The sequence below is a fragment of the Mustela erminea genome, chromosome 9 (genome assembly GCF_009829155.1).
Source record: "Mustela erminea isolate mMusErm1 chromosome 9, mMusErm1.Pri, whole genome shotgun sequence".
Classification (NCBI taxonomy): Eukaryota; Metazoa; Chordata; class Mammalia; order Carnivora; family Mustelidae; genus Mustela; species Mustela erminea.
In genome coordinates this window covers 35,715,560-35,740,314 of record NC_045622.1, presented here as the reverse complement: position 1 = coordinate 35,740,314, position 24,755 = coordinate 35,715,560, and the positions used below count along the sequence as shown (strand labels likewise).

Genomic DNA, 24,755 nt, shown 5'->3' with positions numbered 1-24,755 from the left:
AAAACCTTAAAAATTATATAAGATAGCCTCTACTATTGGAGATCATAAAATATAAATCTATGAGATAACAAGGAATATAATAAGTCTTATAAATTAAAAAAATGCTTTCTTGAAATTGGTAAAATTACAAAATCTTAATTACAAATGATTACAAAACCTTAAAGTCAAGAAGAATGTCAAAGACAACCTAGGCCACTGTTTCCCAAATTATATTATGGAAACCCATTATTCTAGGAGGTGATAAAAGGTAGCTCGTGAAAAGCAGCCTCAAAGGAAAACACAAATTTGGAAAGTATTGCATTCTACATCACCCTCTTTTGAAGATTTAGAGTATAATTCACACATTAATGTTCCTTGAAAAGTGCTTCAGTTAAGCTTAAGTTAAACCCACTGTTTCTCAAACTTCTTTAGCAGTGGAACTCTTTTCTGAAACAATAAATATTCTGTGAGAAAAACTTCACTTTAATAGAAGCACTAAGCTCTGGAGATGTTTAGAACTACCTAACTACCAGATACATATAATAAGTACTATAATAATTAAAACAATAGCAGCCTTTAGAAAAGGTGAGAAACAAGCTGAGTATTTAACAAAGAAAAATGCCAATAGTTTAGAAGATTATTCAATTAGTATTCAGTCAATATTCAGTTTAATAACTGGATATTTAAATCCTGATAGGTCTGCCACTCCCAACCCCCCCCAGCCAGAAATGTAAAACCAATTTAAACCATATACCTTATATTGCTCTTTCCAACGACTTCTAGAAGCTAAACTCTCTAGACGAGGCTGAACAAAGCGGTTGTCCAAATAATGGAGAGATGTCAACATATCTTGTGCATATGATTTTTGTCTGGTACCATCTGTTCAGGGGAACAACAACAATGACAACAACAAATAAACACTTAGCCCTTTGGAAATATCTATCTATCTATCTATCTATCTATCTATCTATCTAAGCCCTCACACCAATGAATTATCCAGCCTTAAATACCAATAGTGCCAAGGTTGAGAAACATTATTAGGAAATATTTAAGTAATTAAATAAGTAAGGATTTCTTCCCATAGTTTTAGAAAGATACTTGGTTAATTGGTTAGAAGCATTTGAAATTTATGAAGAAGAAAACATTCCATCAGAGCACTAGGGAAAGGAAAAAACCATAGAAGCCTTCTACTTGTTCCTTGAATACATCAAACTTATTTTCTTTTAATTCCAGTAAAATTAACATATAGTGTTATATTAGTTTCAAGTGTACAAAATAGTAATTCAGCACTTCTACACACTACTCAGTGCACATCACAGTAAGTGTACCTTTTAATTCCCTCCACCTGTTTCACTTATCTACCCACCAACTTCCTCACTGGTAACCACCTGTTTGCTCTCTATAGTTAAGAGTCTGTTTGTTTGTTTCTTTTTCCTTTGTTCATTTGTTTTGTTTCTTAAATTCCACATGCAAGTAAGATGAGATAGTATGTATCTTTCTCTGATTGACTTCACTTATAATTATACCCTGTTGATCCATCCATGTTGTTGCAAATGGCAAGATTTCATTCTTTTTTATGGCTGGGTAATATTCCCTTGGAACTCCACTTCTTCTTTAGCATTCATCTATCACACAAAACTTACTTTTACCTAAGTGTCTTTGCAGTTACTGTGTTCTCAGATAAGTCTATGCATTACTTTTTCCCTGATTCATTCATTTAAAAGTCACCTCTTGAGAGACTTTCTTTGACCAATATAACCGATACCTTCCTTATCTTTATAACACTTGGGGCTCCTTAACCTACCATTATGGTTTTTTTTTTTCCCCCAAGAACTAATCACTAGTTCTTGGGAACTAGTTAAAATTATGTTATATATTTGTTTACTCATTCATGGTCTGTCTCTTCCACTAGACTTTAAGCAACATGAGGGCAGGTATCTTGCATGTCATAGTCATTGCATATCCCCAGTCCTCAAATAAATGCCCTTAGGCACTCAATAAATACTTGTTCAATAAAATATGAACGAAATCTCAGACAATTAGGTAGATATTCAATACAACATATTTTCAGTCTTTATTAACTTCCAGATTCTGTGCTAGATGCAAGAGATAAGTGTATATCTAAGGTATGGTTCTTCTTGTACTCTTCGAAGGGAGGAAGGCAAAAATATATTTTCAATGCAGTATGAAAAATGTATATACATCAGTACCACCAGAGCACAAATGAGGGTGTAAAAATATTACTTGAGTGGGTCATGGTAGCTTTCACAGTGAAAACAACTTTACATTCATTTTAAAGAGGGAACAGCATAAGCAAAGGCACAAAAGCATAAAACAGCATATAACTGTTGGTGAAATTCGATGAGCTTGGAGAGTCTGGGATAACATAAGGCAATTGAACTACTCTGCTGTTTTCAGTCTATGTCCTACATCCTCATATTCACTGTATACTCTCTAAAGGCAGGGGAACATGACATATTTCTTTTGTACTTTCCACATATCATAAATAATAAACAGTAAAAAGTTTTTGATGTGAATGGGCTTCTGGTGTAGCTGATCCTAGAGGGAAAAATTGGAGGGCCTTAAAATGGGTCTCTTGGTTTTGCTTAAGTATATATCTTATCTTATCTTATCTTATATTACATTACATTAGTAGGGTGTTAAAAAATTGGAAAAAGAAAAAAAAAAAAAAAAAACTCTGTGTTCCATTTGTATTAACTTACCATACAATGTTCCCAGAAAAGATTCATCTAAAGCATTGATCAGAAGAGCCTTCACAACTCTTTCAAAGTGAGTATAGTGGTCACTAAAAGAATCTGAAATTAATTTTAAATACATATTAGAATATAGTAGATAAAACAATTCCCTGAATAAAATGGGTTCCTTTCTCTAAGAAATTAATACTATGAGCAGGAGCAGTCACTTCATTATCCTAATTTTATAGCTGCCTCGGTGACTTGTCTTGGTCACTGAGCAAATATCCATTTTCCAGATTTACTTGCTTCTAATCCAAAATTTCAAGTTGTTATTTCAAATAATCTTCAGTTTCCAAACTTATAAAGGGAAAACTATTCAGAAAATATTAAGAGATACGTTGCAAAAAAACCCTCAAATCATCCCTGTAGACTTAAGTTTAATTATCAACTTAACAATTACAGTGAGAGAGCAAGAGAGAACACTTTTATATGAGATTGTTCAATATGTACCTCATACTCCTGTCTTTCCTTCTCTCTGAAACATGGTACATATGAAATTGCCCAAGAAATTACTACCCTACCCAAAATCCCAATGGCTATAAAAATTCCATTTCCCTTTCTGCTGCTCCAGATTTAGGATTTGCCATATCAGTTTAGAAAAGTTCTGTCTTCTCTTTCTCATACCAAATACATCAGACTACCTTCTCACTAACTCATTGTAGTCTGTGGAATCATCTGTTGTGATGGGACATGCAATAGTAAGAGAGAAAGTCCCTACTATTTCCCATTGCTCTTGGGTCAATGTTTATTATGGTTGTAGAAATATTCTCTATCAAATACAACCTCTTCCTTGATCCAGATTGTCACCACAGAACATTTGCTCTGACCTGGGCACCTATAAAAATATTAGGGACAACCTGAGCATTTCAGGAAAAATGGATGATGCTTGGTGAGAAATTTAAGCAAAATAAGACCTATGTTAGCATTTATGAGTGAATTTTGATATTGCTTTCACTGAAATAAAACAAAGATGAATTTTAATATGAAATGTTTTTCCTTATATTTTCTACTAAAAAGGCTATATAACTCTTTAAGTTTCAGGAAAAATATTTAGTATGCAATCTTTTTTAAAGAAAGCATGTGATTACAGTACTAATGTGGCCAAAATAAAGCAGTAATAAAATTAAATGACAATAGCCAATAGCAGATAATTTGTACCATGGCCCTTAGACTTTAGAGAGCCTATGGTCAATAGTAAATTACAAAAGAACTGATCACAGCCATTCATGAGTTTTTTTTTTTAAGTCAGTAGAATGTAGTTGGAAAATGAAATAATACTTCAATTAGCATTCAATTTAGATTAGATTAGGTTAGATTTTCATCAACCTCTGGATATAATATAGTATTGGTACATGTTTTAATTTGTGAGTGTTAAACTGCATGTAAACTCTCTAGCACTTCCCAAACTATATTAAGGTAAAAATGTTCTGGGAATATTAACAAACATGTTGAGGGGAATAAAGCATGAAATTCATCCCCTGTGCTCCCAAGTGTAACTATCAAATAAATTGAAATACAATTTTTTTTATCACACTGATTTTATCAGTCTTTGAATGTGCTAATGTTCAACCTTACTCACCTGTTGTAGAGTTTGAGAACTGTTGTTCTATTTTATTTTATTTTATAAAAAGATTTTATTTATTTGGCAGACAGAGATCACAAGTAGGCAGAAAGGCAGGCAGAGACAGAGAGAGGGGGAAGCAGGTTCCCTGCTGAGCACAGAGCCCGATGCAGGGCTCGATGCAGGGCTCGATCTCAGGACCCTGGAATCATGACCTGAGCCAAAGGCAGAGGCTTTAATCCACTGAGCCACCCAGGTGCCCGTTTTTCCATTTTAAAGACCTTGATGGTATTTCTTTAGAATTGGGAGGAAAAGGAAAAGGCAGAGGATCAGAATCATCTGAAGAATTTTTGCCTTACCACAGAATCTCTCTCCTACCAATGCCTATCAGAATCTCCTTCAAAAGAGTCAGGAAGGCCTCAGATTTGGTGGATCTGGCCTGAGTGGATAGATGGGCTATCTATCCAGATTTGGCCTGAGTGGATAGATGGATGGTGGAGAATTAAGTTCCTGGCATCTCAGATTGAAAAATATATTTTATTGAGCATGTATATGCCAGGCATTGTTTCATGTACTTACATGCATTGCTTTCTTTCTCAATGTAAGACTATGAAGTACTATCAATACCCTCAGTTTATTTTTAGCGAAGAAATAAATACAAAGAGGATGAAAATTTTCCCCAAGTTCACACAGATAGTAAGTATTGAAATCAGTGCTGGAACCCAAACAATGTGACTCCAGATTTCATGCTACTGTCCCCCAAGTAGATGTTGTTCTGCATGGTAGTTAGGTTTGAGAACATAGTTCAGAACATAGAATTTAAGACTTGGATGGGAAAATGGAGAAAATAATTCAAATCTCTCATTTCATTTTTTATTTTATTTTATTTTTCGAGAGGGGTGGTTGGAGGGAGAGAATTTATTTATTTATTTATTTGACAGACAGAGATCACAAGGAGGCAGAGAGGCAGGCAGAGAGAGAGGGGAAGCAGGCTCCTTGCTGGTTGGAGGGAGAGAGAGAGAGAATCTATTTATTTATTTATTATTTATTTGACAGACAGAGATCACAAGGAGGCAGAGAAGCAGGCAGAGAGAGAGGGGAAGCAGGCTCCTTGCTGGTTGGAGGGAGAGAGAGAGAGAGAGAGAATCTATTTATTTATTTATTTATTTATTTATTTGACAGACAGAGATCACATGGAGGCAGAGAGGCAGGCAGAGAGAGAGGGGAAGCAGGCTCCTTGCTGAAGCAGAGAGCCCGATGCGGGGCTCGATCCCAGGACCCCGGGGTCATGACCTGAGCCGAAGGCAGAGGCTTTAACCCACTGAGCCACCAAGCGCCCCGAGAGAGAGAGAGAATCTTAAGCTCCACACTCAGCATGGAGCCCGATGTGGGGTGTGATGTCACAACCCTGAGATCATGACCTGAACAGAAATCAAGAGTCAGATACTTAACTGACCGAGCCATTCAGGAACCCCTCGAATATCTCATTTTAGAATTTTCAGAAATGACCCAGTGATGAAAGAACTTACCTAAGAACAACTAGATAGAGGAAGAATCAGGATTAAAGGTTAGACCTCCTCCAGAGCTTTTTTTAGTGTTCAGATCCCTATATTGGATGAGCTTCTGTGAAACATCCTTGGAATATCATTTAAATTTTTCTTCTATGATCATTAAAAAAACCGCTAAAGAATACAGGAGAAAATCAATAATATTTGTATTTATGCATAGCTTGATTTTTCCAAGGTAGTCAATTTCCTCATACTCAGTCATAGGGTACTTTAGACATTGTTTATTTTCCATGCATCTTTTATCATATATGCTAAGATTTTGTTTCAGCACCATGTAACTTTCTTAATGATCTTAATGTACCTTTCCTAATGATCTTAATGTGCACCTGTCATTTTCATGCCAGTATTACACTGCTTTACTTACAGAAATGTTATGATAACGTTTTATATCTGGTGGGGCAAGTCCTTCTGATTTACTGTTTGTTGTCTAGTTTTATTTATTCTCATACATTTTTTCCCAAATGAGCTTTAGCACTGTTTTGCAAAGTTGAATCAAAAAGTTGATTTCAGAGGCTCCAGGATGACTCAGTTGGTTAAGTGTCAGATTCTTGATTTCGGCTCAAGTTGTGATCTCAGGGTTGTGAGACTGAGCCAAGCATCAGAATGAGCTGGGCATGGAGACTGCTTAAGATTTTCTCTCTCCCTCTCCCTGTGGTCCCCCCCACCCCCAAAAGGTTAATTTCCAAAGAAATAATTTCTTGCACTATTTACCTTTCCAGAAACTTCTGGACATGGAGTGTCTCTTTCATTCATGTTTTCTTTGCTATTTCACAGTAAAGTTCATTGTTGTACCTATAAAGTCATGCTTTTCTTCCCAGGATTAGGCCTAGGAACTTTATTTTGTCTGCTACTATAGATGGACTTGTCCATTTTATCTTCTAAATAATTATTGATAGCATAAAGAAAACTATTTTACATATTCATTGTGAATCTGGTCATCTTTCTGAGATCTTTTGCAAATTCCCAATAGTCAGATTCTCTTACATATGTGCAGAAAATGAACTTCCTAGCACATCACAGAGCTGGATAGAGGGGGCACTGTTTGAGAATTCCTGGGCAGTGACTCTGCTTTCTCCCCCAACCCTGAGAAGGATGTGGTCTTGCTAGTGCTAAGTTTATTTCAAGAACCAAGAGAATGTAAATATTTTCTTAGAAACACATAGAGTGTTGGTATACTTTCTTTTGAAATGCAGGTATGAAGGTAGTATAAGAAAGCAGAGACAGAGCAAGAAGTTGGGTTCTTTCTCTACTCTTAACAGGAAAAAAAAGAACTAAGAAAACTATGGAAATGTATGATGTCTCAACTTCTGTTCTCAATCTATTCATATGCTTTTTCTTAACTTTGTATCCCTGGTTAAATGAGTCAGAAACTTATAGGTTGTGTGTGTGTACATACATACACATAAGCTAGAGAGAGAATTGTATTATGTTTAGTTAATAGTTTTTACTTTTTTTTATTATATTCTTCGAAACATCTAGAAAAAAGTAGAAAATTTTTGTCTTTTTTTTTTTTTTTAAGATTTTATTTATTTATTTGACAGACAGAGAGATCACAAGTAGGCAGAGAGGCAGGCGGGGGGCGGGGCTTCCCGCTGAGCAGAGCACCCAATACAGGGCTCGATCCCAGGACCCTGAGATCATGACCTGAGCCGAAGGCAGAGGCTTAATCCACTGAGCTACCCAGGTGCCCCTGTCTTGTTCTTTTTAAAAATAAATTTAATTTTAGAGAAAGAAAAAAAGTGAGGGGGAGAGAGTGTGTTCACAAGTGGGGGAGGGGCAGAGGCGAAGCATCTTCAAGCTGACTCCTTGCTCAGTCCAGAGACCAACACAGGCCTTCACATGGGGCTTGATCCCACGACCCCTGAGAACATGACCTGAGTTGAAACCAAGAGTCAGACACTCAATTGGCTGAGCTACCCCAGGAATCCCTGTATCTCTAGTGCTTCATTAGCAGTATATATTGTTTTAAATATTCTTTGTTTTTTAAAGGACAAATACTCATATTACCAATCTTTTAAGACTTGTTATTTTTGTTTTTTTTTTTTAAAGATTTTTTATTTTATTTATTTGACAGAGAGACATCACAAGTAGGCAGAGAAGCAGGCAGAGAGAGAGAGAGGAGGAAGCAGGCTCCCTGCTGAGCAGAGAGCCCGATGTGGGACTCGATCCCAGGACCCTGAGATCATGACCTGAGCCGAAGGCAGCGGCTTGACCCACTGAGCCACCCAGGCACCCTTGTTATTTTTGTTTTTAAACTAAATATGGGTATTGAATTTTATCAAATGCTTTTTGATAGAAATAGAAATAGATTTAATCATATCTATTAAAATTATGACATGATTTTTTATCTTTTGACATATTAATGGAAATATATTAAACCATTTTTTAAAAAGATTTTATTTGAGAGAAATAGAATAAGTGTGAATGGGGGGGAAGGACAGAGGGAGAGAGAGAGAGATTATCTCAGGCTGACTCCATGCTGAGTGTGAGGCTGACACAGGGCTTAATCTCAAAACCCTGAGATCATGACCCGAGCCAAAATTAAGAGTTGACCACCTAACTGACTGAGCCAGCCAGGCAGGCACCCCTGTATTAAACCATTTTTATAATTCTAAAAAAGGTGGCTAGATAACTTTTTCTTCATTCTTGTAATTAGGAAAGCATTTCCTTCATGTCTATTTGCAAATCTATTTTCATTCACTTACTAGGATGTAAGCCTCCTTAATTTGCATAAATACATGTGTCCAGCAACTCAACAATATTTTCTTCTATCACACCTCTGAATTCACGTTTTCCCATGTTCCAAAAACATGCTATGTCTCTTAGTGCATTCAAATCTTTTTACATTTCCCACTAACACTATAGAATTTTCTTCCTTTAGATTTTCATTTGTTCTGTATTTTCTCGCCTGAAATTTGTGAAATAGGATCATTTCTATTCCCTTATGTATTATCTTCTCCTTTGGAACTGTTTTTATTTTCTCTATGCTTGAAGTACTTCTTGGGTTTAACCTATGTATCACTGATGAGATTTTCTGTACTGTTAATTTTGTTGTTTATATCTTTCAGTATAGATTTCATTTCTGACTTTATATTTTTAATTTTTCTAGCAACTTATCCTTATCTTAGGTAGCTCTATTTCCCCTCAAGTTGTTCTCTCCTTACAACTTCCTATTTCCTTTTCACAGATTGTAAAGCAAATGCTTTATACAATTTTCTTCTGTTTCCTTTAATGAAACAGTTTTCACAGGCATTTTCTTCCTAAGTCTTCAGGGCAATGTTACCTTACCTTTCCCTTGTGCTACAATATGATTTCATTGGCACTTTTTATTCATCCTACAAAAAGGGGAAAATTCTAGAATTTAATATTTAATGTAAATGGTTGCAAGACTGTTAGGCACACTCTGTGTTATGTTGATAGAATTATTCTCTTTAACTGCTAGGTGGAGACTAAGTTCATGTTTGCTTTTAGTCTAATTTCCAGCATGCTAGCAAGTATTTATCTAGTAAGGCACTAGTAGAAGTTTACTTCTACTAGTAGATGTACTCTTCTGTCTATATTTCCTTCTCTTTCACTTTGAACATATGATAGAGTACTGGAAAAACAATATAATCTTCAGTATCCACAAATCTGGAGGTTATTCCTATCTATCTGTATATAATATTATTAGCATGTGAACATTATAGGTCTAGAATACAGTGGACCACTGCTAGTCTATCCCTCTACTTTTTATCATATCTTTTCAGGGAGCTACAGTCTGAAAATAAATTTAGAGAAATACAGGGATTTATGAGAAAGAAAAAAGACCATGATTGTCTTGAACTTCTTCAAAGGTATAGTGGAAGAGGAAGCTATTCTGAGGTGTTACAGATACATCTCTCAGAGCCAAATGGCAGATGAGTAAGTGATAAAATGTCTTCCTATTAGTAGAACTGTTCTCTTCAAAAAGGTAAAATTGAATTGGCCACTCATTGATTCTCACATGAGAAGTGAATTTGGAATTAGCAATGTTTCTCCAAAATTGTGATCATATGTTGTCAGTGTTCTTATAGAGATTGGGAAGAGAATGAATCTGGGAATATTAGCCTAATTATAGCCTAACCCAGCAATAGTGTAATGTTTACTATTCATCACATAGGTTATTAATTTAATGAGAAAATATATTTTTAAAGTATAAGAATTACCCTCAGTGACTTTTAGAACATAATCCCTGATGAACTGGAAACTGCCTATACTTAATTATATTTATTATTTCATAAATGGCATAAATATTGATAAGTATTAAAAACAAGTCATACAGTATCACTCTAAAATGTGTGGGGTTGTTTTCCTCTGATGTTTTAAGAAGTCTAATCACATCTAACATTTCTCTGTCTTGAAGTATAGATCCAAGAGCCTTTAGCCAATACATTTAACTTAATCACCCATCCATCCAACTAACAATGAGTTCCTATACATAATCCAATATATTATTATCAACTTTAAATGGTGTGAAAAATGCAAAAAGAACTGAAGTGGATTAACCATTGAGATTATTTTTTGGAAGTGGGAATGCCCATTTATTTGGTCCTTTTTATTGAGTTTTTTTTCCACATACCATAAATTTCACTCTTTTTAGTGTACAATTCTAGGGCTAATGCATAAGTTCTGTAACCACCATGACAACAACAACAACAAAAAAAACAAACCAAAGAAACAAACAAACAAAAAAACAATAGTTCTACACCACCCCAAAGCTCCTTTATGTTAATGCTCAATAATTTAGTTTTACACATAATGCGTCTGAGGTGTCTGAAAGATAACCTGATGAAAATGTTCAATAAGATGAAAAATTATGACTTAGGCTTTGGAGAAAACCTGTGCTGGAAATAAAAGTTTGGCAATTTTTGTCCATGCACTGGGCTAAAGTTATGGGGAAGAGAAGACTGCCTGAAACACAAGCAAGGGAGTTTGAAGATGACCTTTAGAAACATTAATATTTACATGGCAAGTGGAAAAAAAGGAAAGCAGTATTATAAAGGGGAAGACAAGATGGTACCATGGAAGCTAAAAAGAGAACTTTCTAAAAGGGAGAGTGATCAATTGCTTGTGGCAAAGCACATTAACAATACCACATTAATAAGAACTGGAAAGCATTTTGGCAACTAGGAAGTAATCACTAACTTTAGTGAGAAAATTTCACTGGATTGATGGTGCAAGAGCCCAATAAATGCTTTGTAGAGGTAATGGGAAACTGGAACAAAGGATACAATTTTAAATAGTGGTTAATGAAACATACAACTCAAGGGAGTAAAGGCATGAATATGGTTACAAGCTGAGAAAAGACAACTTGTAAGGATAAGGCCAGAATTAGTTGTAATTACAAACACACAAGGTAAAATGTATTGCATAAGAAAAGATTCTTCTCTCTCTCAGGCAGAGACGCTCAAAAGTAGAAGTAAGCATAGAGTTCCTTGGTATTTACCCAAATGAGCTGAAAACTTGTATCCATAGAAAATCTGCGTACAAATATTTATAGCAGCTTTATTCATAATTGCCAAAATTTGGAAGCACCCAACATGTCCTTCAGCAGGTGAATGAATAAACAAATTGTGGTACAACCATACAATGAAATTTTTTTTCAGTGATAAAAAGAAATAATCTATCATGCCACATTTAGACATGGTAGAAACTTAAATGCATGTTATAAGCGAAAAAGTTTAGTCTGAAAATGCTACATGCTGTGTAATTCCAGCTATAAAACATTCTATCAAGGGTAAACTGTGGAGACATTAAAAAGATCAGTAGTTGCCCTGGAGTTCAGTGGAGGGTGGGAGAAATGAATAGGTAGAGCACAGGAGGATCTGAGGACAGTGAAACTATTCTGTATGATATTGTAATGATGGAACATTATATATTTGTCAAAACCCACAGAATGTACAACACAGTGAGCCCTGAGATAAAATATGAACAGTAGCTAATACTTTATCAATATTGGCTCATCAGTTTTACCATATGTACCAAACTAATGCAAAATGTTAATTATAGGGAAACTGTGTGTGAGAGGGGTTATGTACGAACTCTCTGTACTTTCTACTCTTTAGTAAAACTAAAATTGTCCCTTAAAAAAAACAAAAGTAAGCATAGAGATGTAGGATAGAGAAGTAATGAACTTTAATTTTCATTAATTAGCACGAATAGGCATGAGTAGGTATTACTGAGAAAATGTTCTATCACATTCTAGATATTATAACCAGAATGATGGGATATGTCCTAATTGAGTTTCCCTAAAATTTCTGTGTCTAGGTGGCAGGGAAACAAATGAAATAAGGAACGTAGTCACTGACTTTTGAAATATAGATGCTTATCAATGACATCTCTATATCTGATAAATTTCTTGAAATTTAATTCATACCTTAATCTACTATTTTATTATAAATCATGAGATTGACATTGAACCATGTTACACATAATTTTAGTAAATACGGTCATTTAAAAAACTGGGAAGAATCCATTCTTGAAGAAAAAAATTAAAACAATGTATTCACTTAATAGCCTATATCTACCAGAGCTGTAAAACATCATAAAAACAATCTTTGAATTTGTACACAATTATAGGGATTAGAAAAATAATACATATCTTAAGATATCCCAAAATGTCAGGGTCTCAAACTGTGGTCTGTAGACACCTATAAGTCCCCAAGTTCATTCAAGGGGATCTATGAGGTCAAAATAGTAACACTGTGATAATCATGCTGTTCTTACCATGTTGACATTTCCAATGTTGGTACAAAAAGTAACTATAGGTAAGGCAGCTGGATAACATGAATCATGGCAGTGGCACCAACCACTAGTAATCACTGTAGTCATCATTGTTATATATTCAGTAAAAAGCTACTTTCACTAAGAATGTCCTTGATGAAGTAGTAAAAAATAATAATTTTATTAAATCCTGAACATACATCCTTTTAGTATTCAATGAGATGAAATTAGAAATATGCATAAAGTACCTAGGTTGCATCATAGTATGACCAATCATACTTTGAGTAAATAGTGAGTTGGGAGCTGACAAAGCCTCATTTATCATGAGATACCACGTTTACTTGAAAGAACAACTGATAGGGGCACCTGGCTGGCTCAGTTGGTAGAGCATGCAACTTTTTTTTTTTTTTTTAATTATTTATTTTAGAGAGAAAAAGAGAGAGAGAGAGCAGGAACAGGAGGGAAAGAGAATCTGAAGTGGACTCTGTGCTGAGGGCAGACCCCAAAGTAGAGCTCAATCTCAGGACCCTGAGATCACTAACTGAGCTGAGAAACCAAGACTCAGGATACTTAACCAACTGTGCCACTCAGGCACACAAGCATGTGACTCATGATCTCAGAGTTGTGAGTTCAAGTGCCACATTGGGTGCAGAGTTTACCTACTTATGTAAAGAGAAAGAAAAAAAGCAAGCAAGCAAGCAAGAAAAACAGAAAGAGGGAGGGAGGAAGGAAGGAAGGAAGATAAAAAGAAAGACTGACAAACAATGGATATGCATGTATTTGTCAATTTTCTCAAAAAAGAGCAAAGGAAACCTGTGATTTCAAGAACTCACAGTATCTCTTGCCAAAGATTAAAAAAAAAATTAAAAGCAGATAAAAAAAAAGATTAAAAAACCAGATTTTTAAGTAGAAATCAGAATTTTAGAAAACTTGTTTCTGCTACTACTGTGAGCTTGACAGCTTCCCCATACCTAAAAAAAAATTTTTTTTAGATTGGGGGTAAAAATCAACAAATGTGATTTTGAAAATATTATATAAAGAAATGTGTCAACATTTGGAAGATCTACATAACCCAGTGAACCAGTATTTTCCAAATGACTAAAGCATGATGTTACAAAGTCATATATAGGTAAAAGATCCACTCAAACTGCAAGACAAATTAATGGAATGCAATGTAAGTAAGTACTAAAAACTCATTTGTATGGTTTCCGATTCCATACTGCAACTAACTTTCAGAGACAATCACTTGAATTGTGGTGCAGCGACAAAAAGAATACCCACATTATTTTGAAGATACTTTTAAAATCTTTTTCATTTTTCCAGCTACCTATCTGTGTAAAGTAAAACTGTTCTCATTTACTTCAAGTACAACATCAAAATATACTGAATGCAAAAGCAGGTATCAGAACCTAGCTGCCTTCTATTAAGTTATATATTAAATACAACTATTTTAAAATGTAAAACAATGCCATTCTTATTTTTTAATAAAAATGTTACTTATGTTAACAAGTAACAAGCTTATTAATGTTAGTTTAAGTCTTAGTTAATAAATGTATTTTAAATTTCTCTGTTTTGTATTTCTACAGTGATAAATGTTCTTAGATATAACCCATAAAAACAAAAGCTCTTTGGGGTCCTCAATAACTTTTGAGTATAAAGGGTTCCTGAAACTAACTAGAATACTAGAACAGACTACTCAGAGTGACAAAATTACCTAAAAATAAAAACATAGTTTCTAATCAGTGACTTAGAACATGACAGTAAAAGGCTGATTTGATATTTGATATAATGTCATGATTAGAGCAAGTCGTAAAACATTTTCTTGATATTGACTTACAAAGAGAATTCTGTTTTACTAATTTCAGTTGTGATGTAGTCAATTTTTCTCCTCGCTGGCTTTTACTCTCTTCATCACCCTCCTCATCTTGAACTACAAAGTCATCAATAATATAATCATCTCCATCTTCATCATATTCATAATCATCTTCCTCCTCATCATCATCATTTTCATCACTGCTTGGGCAGGATTCCTTTTCAGAGTCCTAATTAAATTAAAACATATCCTTCAGTAAATTTGTACCTTTAAATTATACATATGGATATGAAATTAAAAGATTAAATCTGAAATCAAAACAATGATCCATGGAAATTAACTTCATATTGTAAGATTAAAAGAAAGTATTGTATTAAATGTTGAACTTTTTGGATTAGGAAGAAGATGATATACCTTGGTAAATGATATAAAATGTTTAAAGTGGATATTTAAGATTATAAGTTAAAAAGAGAAAGACCATATTAGACAGTCTTTCAATTTTAAAAGAGTGATAAACTGAGGCTCATGGTAAAACAATATATTAGACACAACAGTGAAAACATGTTGAAGGATACTTGATTGAAAAATTAAATTCAAGAATTGAGAAATAGAACAGACTCAACACTTTTTTATAAAAATTAAATACTTTAAGGAAAAATTTAAGAACAGTAACAAAACCAATAAAATATAACACACCTCAAAATCTCTACTACTATTGCGTCTCTGACGAGATCTTTGTTTTGAGAGTTCTTTCAGTTTCTGGAGTTGTTCTCTCTTTCTTGCAGCTAAAGTTTTTTCAGGCTTTTTTTGTTCCATCTCGACTGAAGAACATTCATCTTCAACCACTCTACGTGGACGCTTAACACCTATTTTTCTAACTAGGATATCACTATCATCACTCTCATCACTGTCATACATAACAGAGGAGATCCTTTTTCTCTTCCCTCGTTTGATATGTTCTTCGTCTAAGTCCTCTTCTAGTATTTGTCCGGGGTGTGTGTTGAGATCCTCCTCCTCTTGATTTGAATGCTTTTCATGATCTAGTAAGTCAGTATTTCTATGTTTGTTTTTATTCTTTTCTTCTTCATATGTTGAACTGTTGCCAGTGTTCACGAGATGCTCACAATTACTACCATCACTTTCAACATTAATTAATCTAAGTTCTCTTTCATTTTCCAGCTTTTTATTACTATCAAACCCCTTGTTACCATCATGATCTTCATCACTGTCAAGCTCTTCATCACTGTCAAGCTCTTTGTCGCTGTCAAACTCTTCATCACTGTCAAGCTCTTCGTCACTATCAAATAACTGTGAGATGCTACTTCTTTTAGTCCGCCTCCAATCAACCCGAGATTTCTGCTCACGCTCTTGAGTTTTAGAATTTTTCCTTGTTTCGTGTCTTCTAACATGTACCATTTTCACTTAAGCTTCTACAAAATAAAGTTATTAGGAATATAGTAATGATAACCAGATTTCAAAAAGAATGTATTTATGGTACAAACTATATTTATTTGGTGTTATAAAATGGTTCGTAAAGTTAAAAAATCACATAAAATATCTGAGTGAAGATGGCAGAATAGTTATTCAACAAATAATTCACTGAACATTTACGAAACAATTGCATGAACTTATTCTGAATTATGCTATATTTTGTGCTGAAAGAAATACATAGAAAAATAATGGTCCTGTTGTTCTCCAGATTATTATCCATGGGTAGAACACATAAGCATATCTTAAGAAAAACAGTACAAAATAAGAGATAAAAATAACTGCAATAAAATTATAAAGATGCAGGAAGAACAGTATAGCAACTGCTTCACTGAAGATTTGATTGAACAGATATGATCTGATAGAATTCTAAAGGGCTGGCTCTATTTCAACAAAAACAACGACAGACAAAAGGATTTCAGGCAGGTAAAAATGGTAAGGTCAAGCTGTTGCACTGAGAGAGAACATGGTATGTTAAGTAATTAAGTGTGACCAAAAAAGTGTGAAGAAAGGCTTTATGCTGGAAAAAAAGAGATAAGTATAGAAAAATAAGGTGGGATTACCATAATCATTCATCCTTAGGCAAAGTATCCTGAACGGAGAAATGATATGAATTGTAACACAAAGGATCAATTTATATGAAGAAAGTTATAAAGTAGTAGCTGACAAAAGATAGCATTGCAAAATTAAGAGATCACCTATTCAGTAAAACTGCAGCTTCTATATATCTTAGTAAAAACGGCAATGGCTTCAAACCACTCAAAGTAAAAGATAAAATCCAACAGAAAACTTATTAACAATCCAAAATTGGGTGAAAAAAAGTTTCATGGTGAAGTGGAGTATGATATTGGGAAGGAAAACAAATACTGCTAAGTGTCTGATTCAGAAAAGGCCGACCTCCATTAAAATTATCACAGGTATATAACAAGGAACAATTAGAGACAAGTAAGATAACCAGAAGAACAGTAACATGTCTTTTGTAGTTGCTAAGAAATACAAACATATGATCATAATGCCCGGCCAGGTCCCGGGGGGGCGACCCAGCACACGTGCTCATAATATATGTATAAGAACTTATATATTCTATTGAGTGCTATCTCCTTCAAAGAAATCACCTTATGAGGCTAATTATTCTGATATTTGCACCATGGCACAGAATATTCTTGGACATTTTCTATAAAACATAGTATTAAAAAATACATAAAATATGAAAATAACTCCACTCCATTTTTTTTTTATCCCAAAGAGTGGTTTAAATACTTATATTATTGACTTGTCTTAGTTTAGGAACTGTTAGCAGCTTCTAAAAATGAAATCTAATTTCAAAAGATGAATATTAATTACCATTACAGGTATTTTTTAAATGTGCTATAACTGTGAAGGTAATACAAAAATAAAATGCCAAATTTTTTTGAGCAATGGCAGTATCACTGAATCAAGTTTATAGCTTTCCAAGATAATTCCTTTTTTGGGTAGGTGGGAGTGGGAAATACACCCTTCATTTAAATGTACAAATTCTGTTATGTTTAAAAGCAATATGACAGTTTCTACAATGATAGAATAATGGTTGCTAAGATTATATACAAGAAATTTTCTTTATAGTGTTGGCTGAAGTGTGACCTTATGACAGTAATTGCTAGGAGATCTACTGAGCACTATAATAGCAATCTAACAAATCCTAGTCAACAAAGTATTCTGTTACTTGAAATTACACTTGGATTGCATATTACAGAAGGTTTATATTAAAATCAGCAAAGATGAGAATTGTGGTCAAAGTTACCTTTAAAAAAATCTCTGTATTACTCTTTAAAGTAAGTTCTTTATGAATCATACTGCTTCACAGTAGGTCCACCCAATTTCTTCTTCAGGTTTTAAATAGATTACTGTTGTTTTTTGTTTTGTTTTGTTTTAAATTAAGCACCAGATAAACTAGGCAGTTTATATTGTGAAGCCATATAGTACAAGTACTTTTTGAGCACAGTTAAATTTGCACAAACTGTGCATGTGCCTTATACTGTAATGTCTTCCTAATGAGTCTGTCTGAATTGGGAGAAATAGTGAAAAAACATTTATGAAAACAAATGACAAATATGACTTCAGTAGATACACTAAGGCAAGTGTGAACATTAGGAACATTAAATGAAAGATGATTTTATTAGTACTCAAATTCATGTACACTAGATCACTATCTCACATAGCTATACCATGTCAAAACACAGTTATTTATATCAATAGGTGACTCCTGTAACAATGGTAGAATGAGTAAGAATGTGACACTATAAAAATACCAACCACTGCACATGGTTAAGCTATTAAAAATCCTGTATGTACAGAATTTTTCACTACATTTTCCTATCTGTTTTTAAATCCTGACAATGATCCTAGAAGGAGGATACTCTCTACCTTCATTTATAAGTACCAAAGCCAACGACATAAAGTTTAAATGACTTACCGAAGATCACACAGCTTGTTAGTGACAGAGCAGGGATTAGAAACCAGGTCTCCTGATTCCCCGTCCAGTCCTACACAATGACTGCTGCCAATATTATATTTATACAAGGTAGTAAAAAACATGCCTCTAAAAAGTCAATATTTTATCTTTCATTCATGCTAAACTTTAGTTTCATAAAATAATCATCAAAATAGTTTAGTTTACAAACATGCTTTTAAAAAAAAATTATGTAACAATTTCAGTGCACATGAGTTGGGCCAGACACTTCTGGAAATTGTCCATCCAATAGGTAAGAAAAGAATGTGCAAAAGAGATGAAAATTTGAGACTTCCCTCTACCATCTTATTGATGACACTGATCACAAAATTTAAGGATTCCCCATTGAGACCAAAAGTAAAAATTTCAAAAAAGGCAGTCTCTGGTGAGAGAAAAAAAAAAATTTTATTTGGGAACTGCAGTACTGAATATTTGAAAAAGCAAATTTTGTTTAAATAAAATAAACCAAGTTTCATATGTCCAACTGCCAAATTTCCAGTTCTCTCTTCATATTTCAAAACTGCTATTTTATCAATAGCATCAAAATTTCTGTCATTGAAAATGAACATAATTTAAATATGGTTGACTCCTCTTTTAAAATTGTGAATACTTTTACTATGTTAGCTGGGGAGGGAAGAATGATGACAGAAGGAAAGGGTGAGTGAACTGAACCTGAGGAGATAAATGAGAAGGTGAAGCTAGGTTGATGAACAAGCCATCTCTTGGTCTTTGGAATTCACTCAAAAAAAAAAAAAAAATCCATGCAATGGATGTAATTTCTTTATATGCTGAGTATACACTCAACTTCTTGAAGTGAGAATTTAATCAGGCTTCTTTAATCATACCTTACCTTTAGGCAAAGAGAAAAACAAAGACTCCATAGAGAAAGCATTAAATAAATGAAGACGATCAATACTATCACATCTTCGTGCTTCATAGTTGATATCACATAGAAGGCACATACATAGCTATGCTGTCTGCCAAAGACGGTAAGTTAGAGGTAAGAATCCATATTGCTCTCTCACCCACAGGAACTCTATAACTAAAAGGTACTTTGATGATGCCACTTGAATTTCTCATCAGAAGAAATACCCTTTAGTTTAGACTTTGAGGTTAACTCATCCTAAAGAAAAGATGCATTCTAGGAATCATTCGCCCTATCAGGTGACCGTTTACATTTTAAAAGTTTGAAGGGCAGTGGAAGCACAGCCATTATTTGACTGAAGGGGTGCATTCCTATTTGTAAAACAACACCCCTCCCTGATGTTTCCTTTTATATGATAGTTTGGAGAGTAAACCTTAATTGATCAAAGAAATGGTTATTGAATGTACACACTATGTGCCAGCACATGCTCAGAGCTGTGGGCGTTACTAGAAGAAATCAACGACACAGTCTCTGCTCCCAAGGAGCTCACAGTCTGATGAAATCACTGGGGACAGCAAAACAAGCCGGCATAATACATGACTTACAGTGTTTAAGTTCTTTTCACATTGCTATGAATAAATTCACCCCAGTTCTTCCATTGCTAGGAAACAGGACAGCACAACATGACAGAAACAGAATATGGGAAGGTAACATAAAAAGAGAGGAAAGCCAATGTGCCCCACTTGGAATCGCGAACCAAGCTCCACAATTTCGCAGAGAGTGCATCCTGCCAGCTTGGCTTCCGGGACAACTACAGTATTCATTAAAATCTTGAACACTGAAGGCGATTCTCTAAATCCAGCAGGGTTGAGTGGCAGAGGAAGGATCCCCTCGGGAATTAACACCAGAGTCATTTTCCTGAGAACAAACCTGGCTCTTTGGCGGGACGCAGGTACCCAGCGCAGCACGTCCGCCCGTCCGCTACTCTGCGTCCGGGAAAGAGGGGCACCGTAGCTAGGAAACCGGACCCTTAGACCGAGCTTCACGATGACGTGCGAGGGACGACACAAACCCCCAGGGCTCAGAGGAGCTCCGCACCCAGAAAACCAACAAGGGTCTGGAAAGGCCAGAAACCCTCGAGATCACCACTCGAGCTCCCCCCCACCAGTCCTGCCCACTTCCCCACCGCCCAGGAAACTGGCACCCAGCCCACTGCAGCTCAGCCCCAGCGGAAGGCAAGCGGAGAACGACGTTGAGGGGTGTCGTCCCGCCCACCCCGAGGGCCCGCGGGAATTTTTCTTTCCCGCCTGCCGGGAGGCGCGGCTTCCCCAGCTCTGTTAATAAACCATTAGCAGCCCGAGCGAGAGCGAGTCCCCGCCCCGAGCTGCCCCCGCACCGCCCCGCGCCCTCACCTTTCAAAGCTCCTCCGCCTCTGCCTCCGCCTTTGCCTCCGCCCCAGGTACCCACAGCCGACCGGCGGCGCTCCTCCTCCTTCCGGGGACTAGGGGAAGTCCCGCCTCTGGGAGGAGCAAGGGGCGGAGCCGGCAGCGGGAGGGGGCATCTTCCGGGAGCGTGTGCTGGGGGAGGAGCGGTCGCCGCGCGTTAGTCAGGGAGCGGTGCGGGTCCTGGTTCCAGTTGAGGTGGGAAGAGGGGCTCGGCGGGCTGTGAGGGTCCGGGAGGATTGTCCAGGCTAAGCCCAGCGCGGGGAAGTGTGGCTTGCGGTGGAAGGGGTTGGCTTCTGGGGAAGAAATCAAACGTAACCTTTCCCTTGGGGAAGGGGGCTAGTCCCCGACTCCCTGGTTCTTCCGCTCTCTGCAGTAAGTTTGGGGTGTGGCAGGGGCTAGTGACGGGCGTTTACCCTGCATCAGGGCGTGAAGGAGGTTTGTGGTCACGATGGGGTTATAGACTTTAACGCGGCCCCGGGGGGGAATAAAACAAATGTTTGTAATCCGGATTATCCGCGGTGGCTTGGGGCCTCCTCGGCTGCCCGTCTGAGTTAAAGGCCTGTGCCCTCAAACTTCTTCCCCTCTCATCTTCCTCTGCTGTCTCTGCCGGCCAAGCACATCCGGGGGCGGGGTCAGGGCCCCCAGGTTCCTGGTAAGGCTAAAAGACTGAGTGAGTAGGACTGTTAAAGCGAGTCTGTGTGAAAGAAGGAAGGGTTTGGTAGATTGCTTCAGAGCGAGTGTGGGGTGAGGCCCTGAGTCCCAGAGCCTCAGCATGTCAGGGAAACGGAAGCGAGTGGTGTTAACTATTAAAGATAAGCTTGATATAATAAAAAAACTAGAAGACGGAGGTTCTTCCAAACAACTGGCAGTGATTTATGGAATTGGAGAGACAACAGTTCGGGATATAAGAAAAAATAAGGAAAAAATTATAACTTATGCAAGCAGTTCTGATTCCACAAGTCTTCTGGCCAAGAGGAAATCTATGAAACCATCCATGTATGAGGAACTGGACAAAGCAATGCTAGAATGGTTCAACCAGCAAAGGGCAAAAGGGAATCCCATATCTGGACCGATTTGTGCAAAAAGGGCAGAATTCTTCTTTTATGCTTTGGGAATGGATGGTGATTTTAACCCCTCTGCTGGTTGGTTAACTCGTTTTAAGCAGCGGCACAGCATTAGAGAGATTAATATTAGAAACGAAAGATTAAATGGAGATGAGACTGCTGTGGAAGATTTTTGTAACAACTTTCGAGACTTTATTGAACGAGAGAATTTACAGCCTGAACAGATCTACAATGCAGATGAAACTGGACTCTTTTGGAAATGCCTGCCTTCCAGGACTTCTGGGATCAAAGGTAAATGCACTGTCTCTGGGCACAAGTCAATTGAAGAAAGAGTCACTATCATGTGTTGTGCCAATGCAACAGGTCTACACAAACTGAAACTTTGTGTTGTGGGGAAAGCAAAGAAGCCTCGCTCCTTCAAGTCAACTGACACCTCAAACCTGCCAGTCTCTTATTTCAGCCAAAAAGGTGCATGGATGGATCTTTCCATTTTCCGACAGTGGTTCGATAAGATCTTTGTGCCACAGGTTCGAGAATACTTAAGATCTAAAGGCCTACAGGAAAAGGCTGTGCTCTTGTTGGATAATTCACCAACACATCCAAATGAAAACGTCCTTAGGTCAGATGATGGCCAAATATTTGCTAAATATTTACCACCTAATGTGGCTTCATTGATCCAGCCCTCAGATCAGGGAGTCATAGCAACAATGAAGAGAAATTATCGTGCAGGTCTTCTTCAGAACAACTTGGAAGAGGGTAATGACCTGAAATCGTTCTGGAAGAAGCTAACTCTGCTAGATGCACTTTATGAAATAGCAATGGCATGGAATTTAGTAAAGCCAATTACCATTAGCAGAGCATGGAAGAAGATTCTTCCTACCATAGAGGAGAAAGAAGGCTTGGACTTTGATGAAGAAGATGTTTCTGTGGCTACTGTGGCCACCATTTTACAGCATACCAAAGGACTGGAAAATGTGACTACTGAGAACATCGAAAAATGGCTTGAAGTGGACAGTACTGAGCCAGGCTATGAAGTGTTAACTGACAGTGAAATCATCAGAAGAGCGCAAGGCCAGACAGACGAATCTAGTGAAAATGAGGAGGAGGAAATAGAACTGATTCCAGAGAAACATATTAATCATGCAGCTGCTCTCCAATGGACTGAAAATTTGTTGGATTATCTAGAACAACAAGGTGATATGATTCTGCCTGATAAACTGGTGATCCGTAAACTTCGAGCCACCATCAGAAATAAACAGAAGATGACAACCTCAAGTCAATAATGGCATTTCATTGTCACATTGTTTCAATAATTGTGTTTGTAACTCTTAACCTCTGCAGTGTGGCTTAATTTTCTTTGTGTTCTCAATTCTCAGTCAACAGCCCTATGAAATGTAGATACAAAAATGTGTCTGAAGTAGTTCAAGGATTATGTGCTTTGCATCATCTCTGTCTTCTTTTTCATTTGTGCAGATAATTGGAAGCCGATTCTGTATAAATTACCTATACACATGCATTCATTTTTGTAGATCTGCAATTATCCCTTCTATTACAGTGGCATTCCCTAAACTTTCTAAAAAAAAAAAAAGAAGAAAATTACAGATACGGTGAACAGATTGTGCACTTTCCTGAAATCTGTTGTTTGGTTTTATGAGAGCTGCCATGGTAATCTTTTCTTATATTAACATCATAAATGGTTATGTTTTGTGTATCTGTATACACTGACAGAATGAGAAATATCTATCTTTTAGATTTCAGGGTGATCTGCAATAATTAAAAGTGAAGTCCAATAATGAGGAAACTGATCTATGAATTATAAAAATAACTTAGAAATCATACTTATGTTCTCTTATTTGTTTAGGTGGCAAGAGGGGGAGATTTTTCTGGAAATAAATATATAGGAAGTGATTATTAAATTAGTAAGAAAACTGAAAGCTGATACATAAAAGATTCTGATCTATCCATTCGTAGAAAACTGAGTTGAAAATTTGAGAAACTGTAGGTTATTTATACAAGGGGAATACATAGGCTTGTTTTAATTGGGTCTTATGAGTTGGGTAATTATTTATTCATAATTATAGTATGGGTTTGGTAATGTTACATGTGATAATATGAGCTCCTACCTTATATGTGGGGAAGAATCTTGGGAATTTAAAGTTACTTTTTTTTTACTGTGTACTTGGAAATGTCTATAGTTTGAAAAAGTTTATCATACCTTCTTTTATTTGACATGAAAAGAAAAAAATGAAAAGAATAAAGTTATTATTTTTAACAAGCCATAGGTTGTGACCTGTTTTATGAAGAAAGCAGAAATAATTATGGAAAGTGCCAGTTTCTAAGGAATTTCATCATTTACTCTTTTGACACTTGTAAAAAGGTATTCTTCTAGAATCTGCTTAAGTCAGAATTTTGATAAATTTGCTTAGGAAATTTAATATGTTTATTTAACACATTGAAAAGATTTTACCTATGTGAATATTGATTTAATTTATGATTTAAAAGTGATGTCAGTCTCCATATTATTTCATGTTTTGGCCCTTAAAAAATGCTGTCGGTCATTTTTTTAAAGGTTTCACTTTTTCACTGAAATATTTTGCATTTTATATTTATAGTGCCTTTCTTAGAATTCTAAGACTTTAAAGAGACTTTAAGCTTTCCCTAATTTCTGTTATCTTCATGATGTATGTCCACTTTTTTTTTAAAGACTTCTGTGATGAGAACTGTTTAAAAGTTATTGCATGAATTGCCTCAGTGCACAGAGGAAAAAGCCTCAAATTAACATATCTATTGAATCAGATAATTATACATCCTACTATAAATTTAATTGTATATAAAAGAATTTTTCATTTTTCTAATATGAAAATGTATAAAAGCTTCTTGGAATTTCTGTCTGGATTTGCTCAATTTTTAAAATTAATCTTGTCAGTGAAATTCAGCTGTATCATTGCCACCTAGTGGTAAAATTAACATTACTGTTAAGCTGTGTG

The 24,755-nt window shown here is 36.0% G+C and overlaps 2 protein-coding genes across 5 annotated transcripts in view; one reads left to right on the top strand and one right to left on the bottom strand.

The window, feature by feature from the left end:
- Positions 1 to 20,765, bottom strand: part of CCDC82 (coiled-coil domain containing 82) — a 31,519-nt gene extending 10,754 nt beyond the window's left edge. For 2 of the 4 annotated variants that reach the window (XM_032360173.1, XM_032360177.1), the window contains exons 1-5: positions 20,672 to 20,765; positions 15,115 to 15,848; positions 14,443 to 14,647; positions 2,703 to 2,795; positions 734 to 858 (exon numbers count right to left, since the gene is read on the bottom strand). In XM_032360173.1, the coding sequence (XP_032216064.1) occupies positions 734 to 858; positions 2,703 to 2,795; positions 14,443 to 14,647; positions 15,115 to 15,834 (1,143 nt within the window). In that variant the 5' untranslated portion in view covers positions 15,835 to 15,848; positions 20,672 to 20,765. Of the gene's footprint in view, positions 1 to 733; positions 859 to 2,702; positions 2,796 to 14,442; positions 14,648 to 15,114; positions 15,849 to 18,358; positions 18,443 to 20,189; positions 20,377 to 20,671 lie in introns of those variants that run through there. The other 2 variants (XM_032360175.1, XM_032360176.1) reach the window with 2 other exon arrangements.
- A 21-nt stretch (positions 20,766 to 20,786) lies between these two features.
- On the top strand, positions 20,787 to 24,655 carry JRKL (JRK like). Its single transcript, XM_032360172.1, has one exon. It carries the CDS (start codon positions 21,477 to 21,479, stop codon positions 23,049 to 23,051), a length of 1,575 nt encoding a protein of 524 aa, XP_032216063.1. The 5' UTR covers positions 20,787 to 21,476; the 3' UTR covers positions 23,052 to 24,655.
- The last annotated feature ends 100 nt before the right edge of the window (positions 24,656 to 24,755 follow it).

Bases quoted from the DNA above. Each gene is read 5' to 3' on its own strand.
- JRKL (XM_032360172.1), top strand. From the start codon at position 21,477: ATGTCAGGGAAACGGAAGCGAGTGGTGTTAACTATTAAAGATAAGCTT.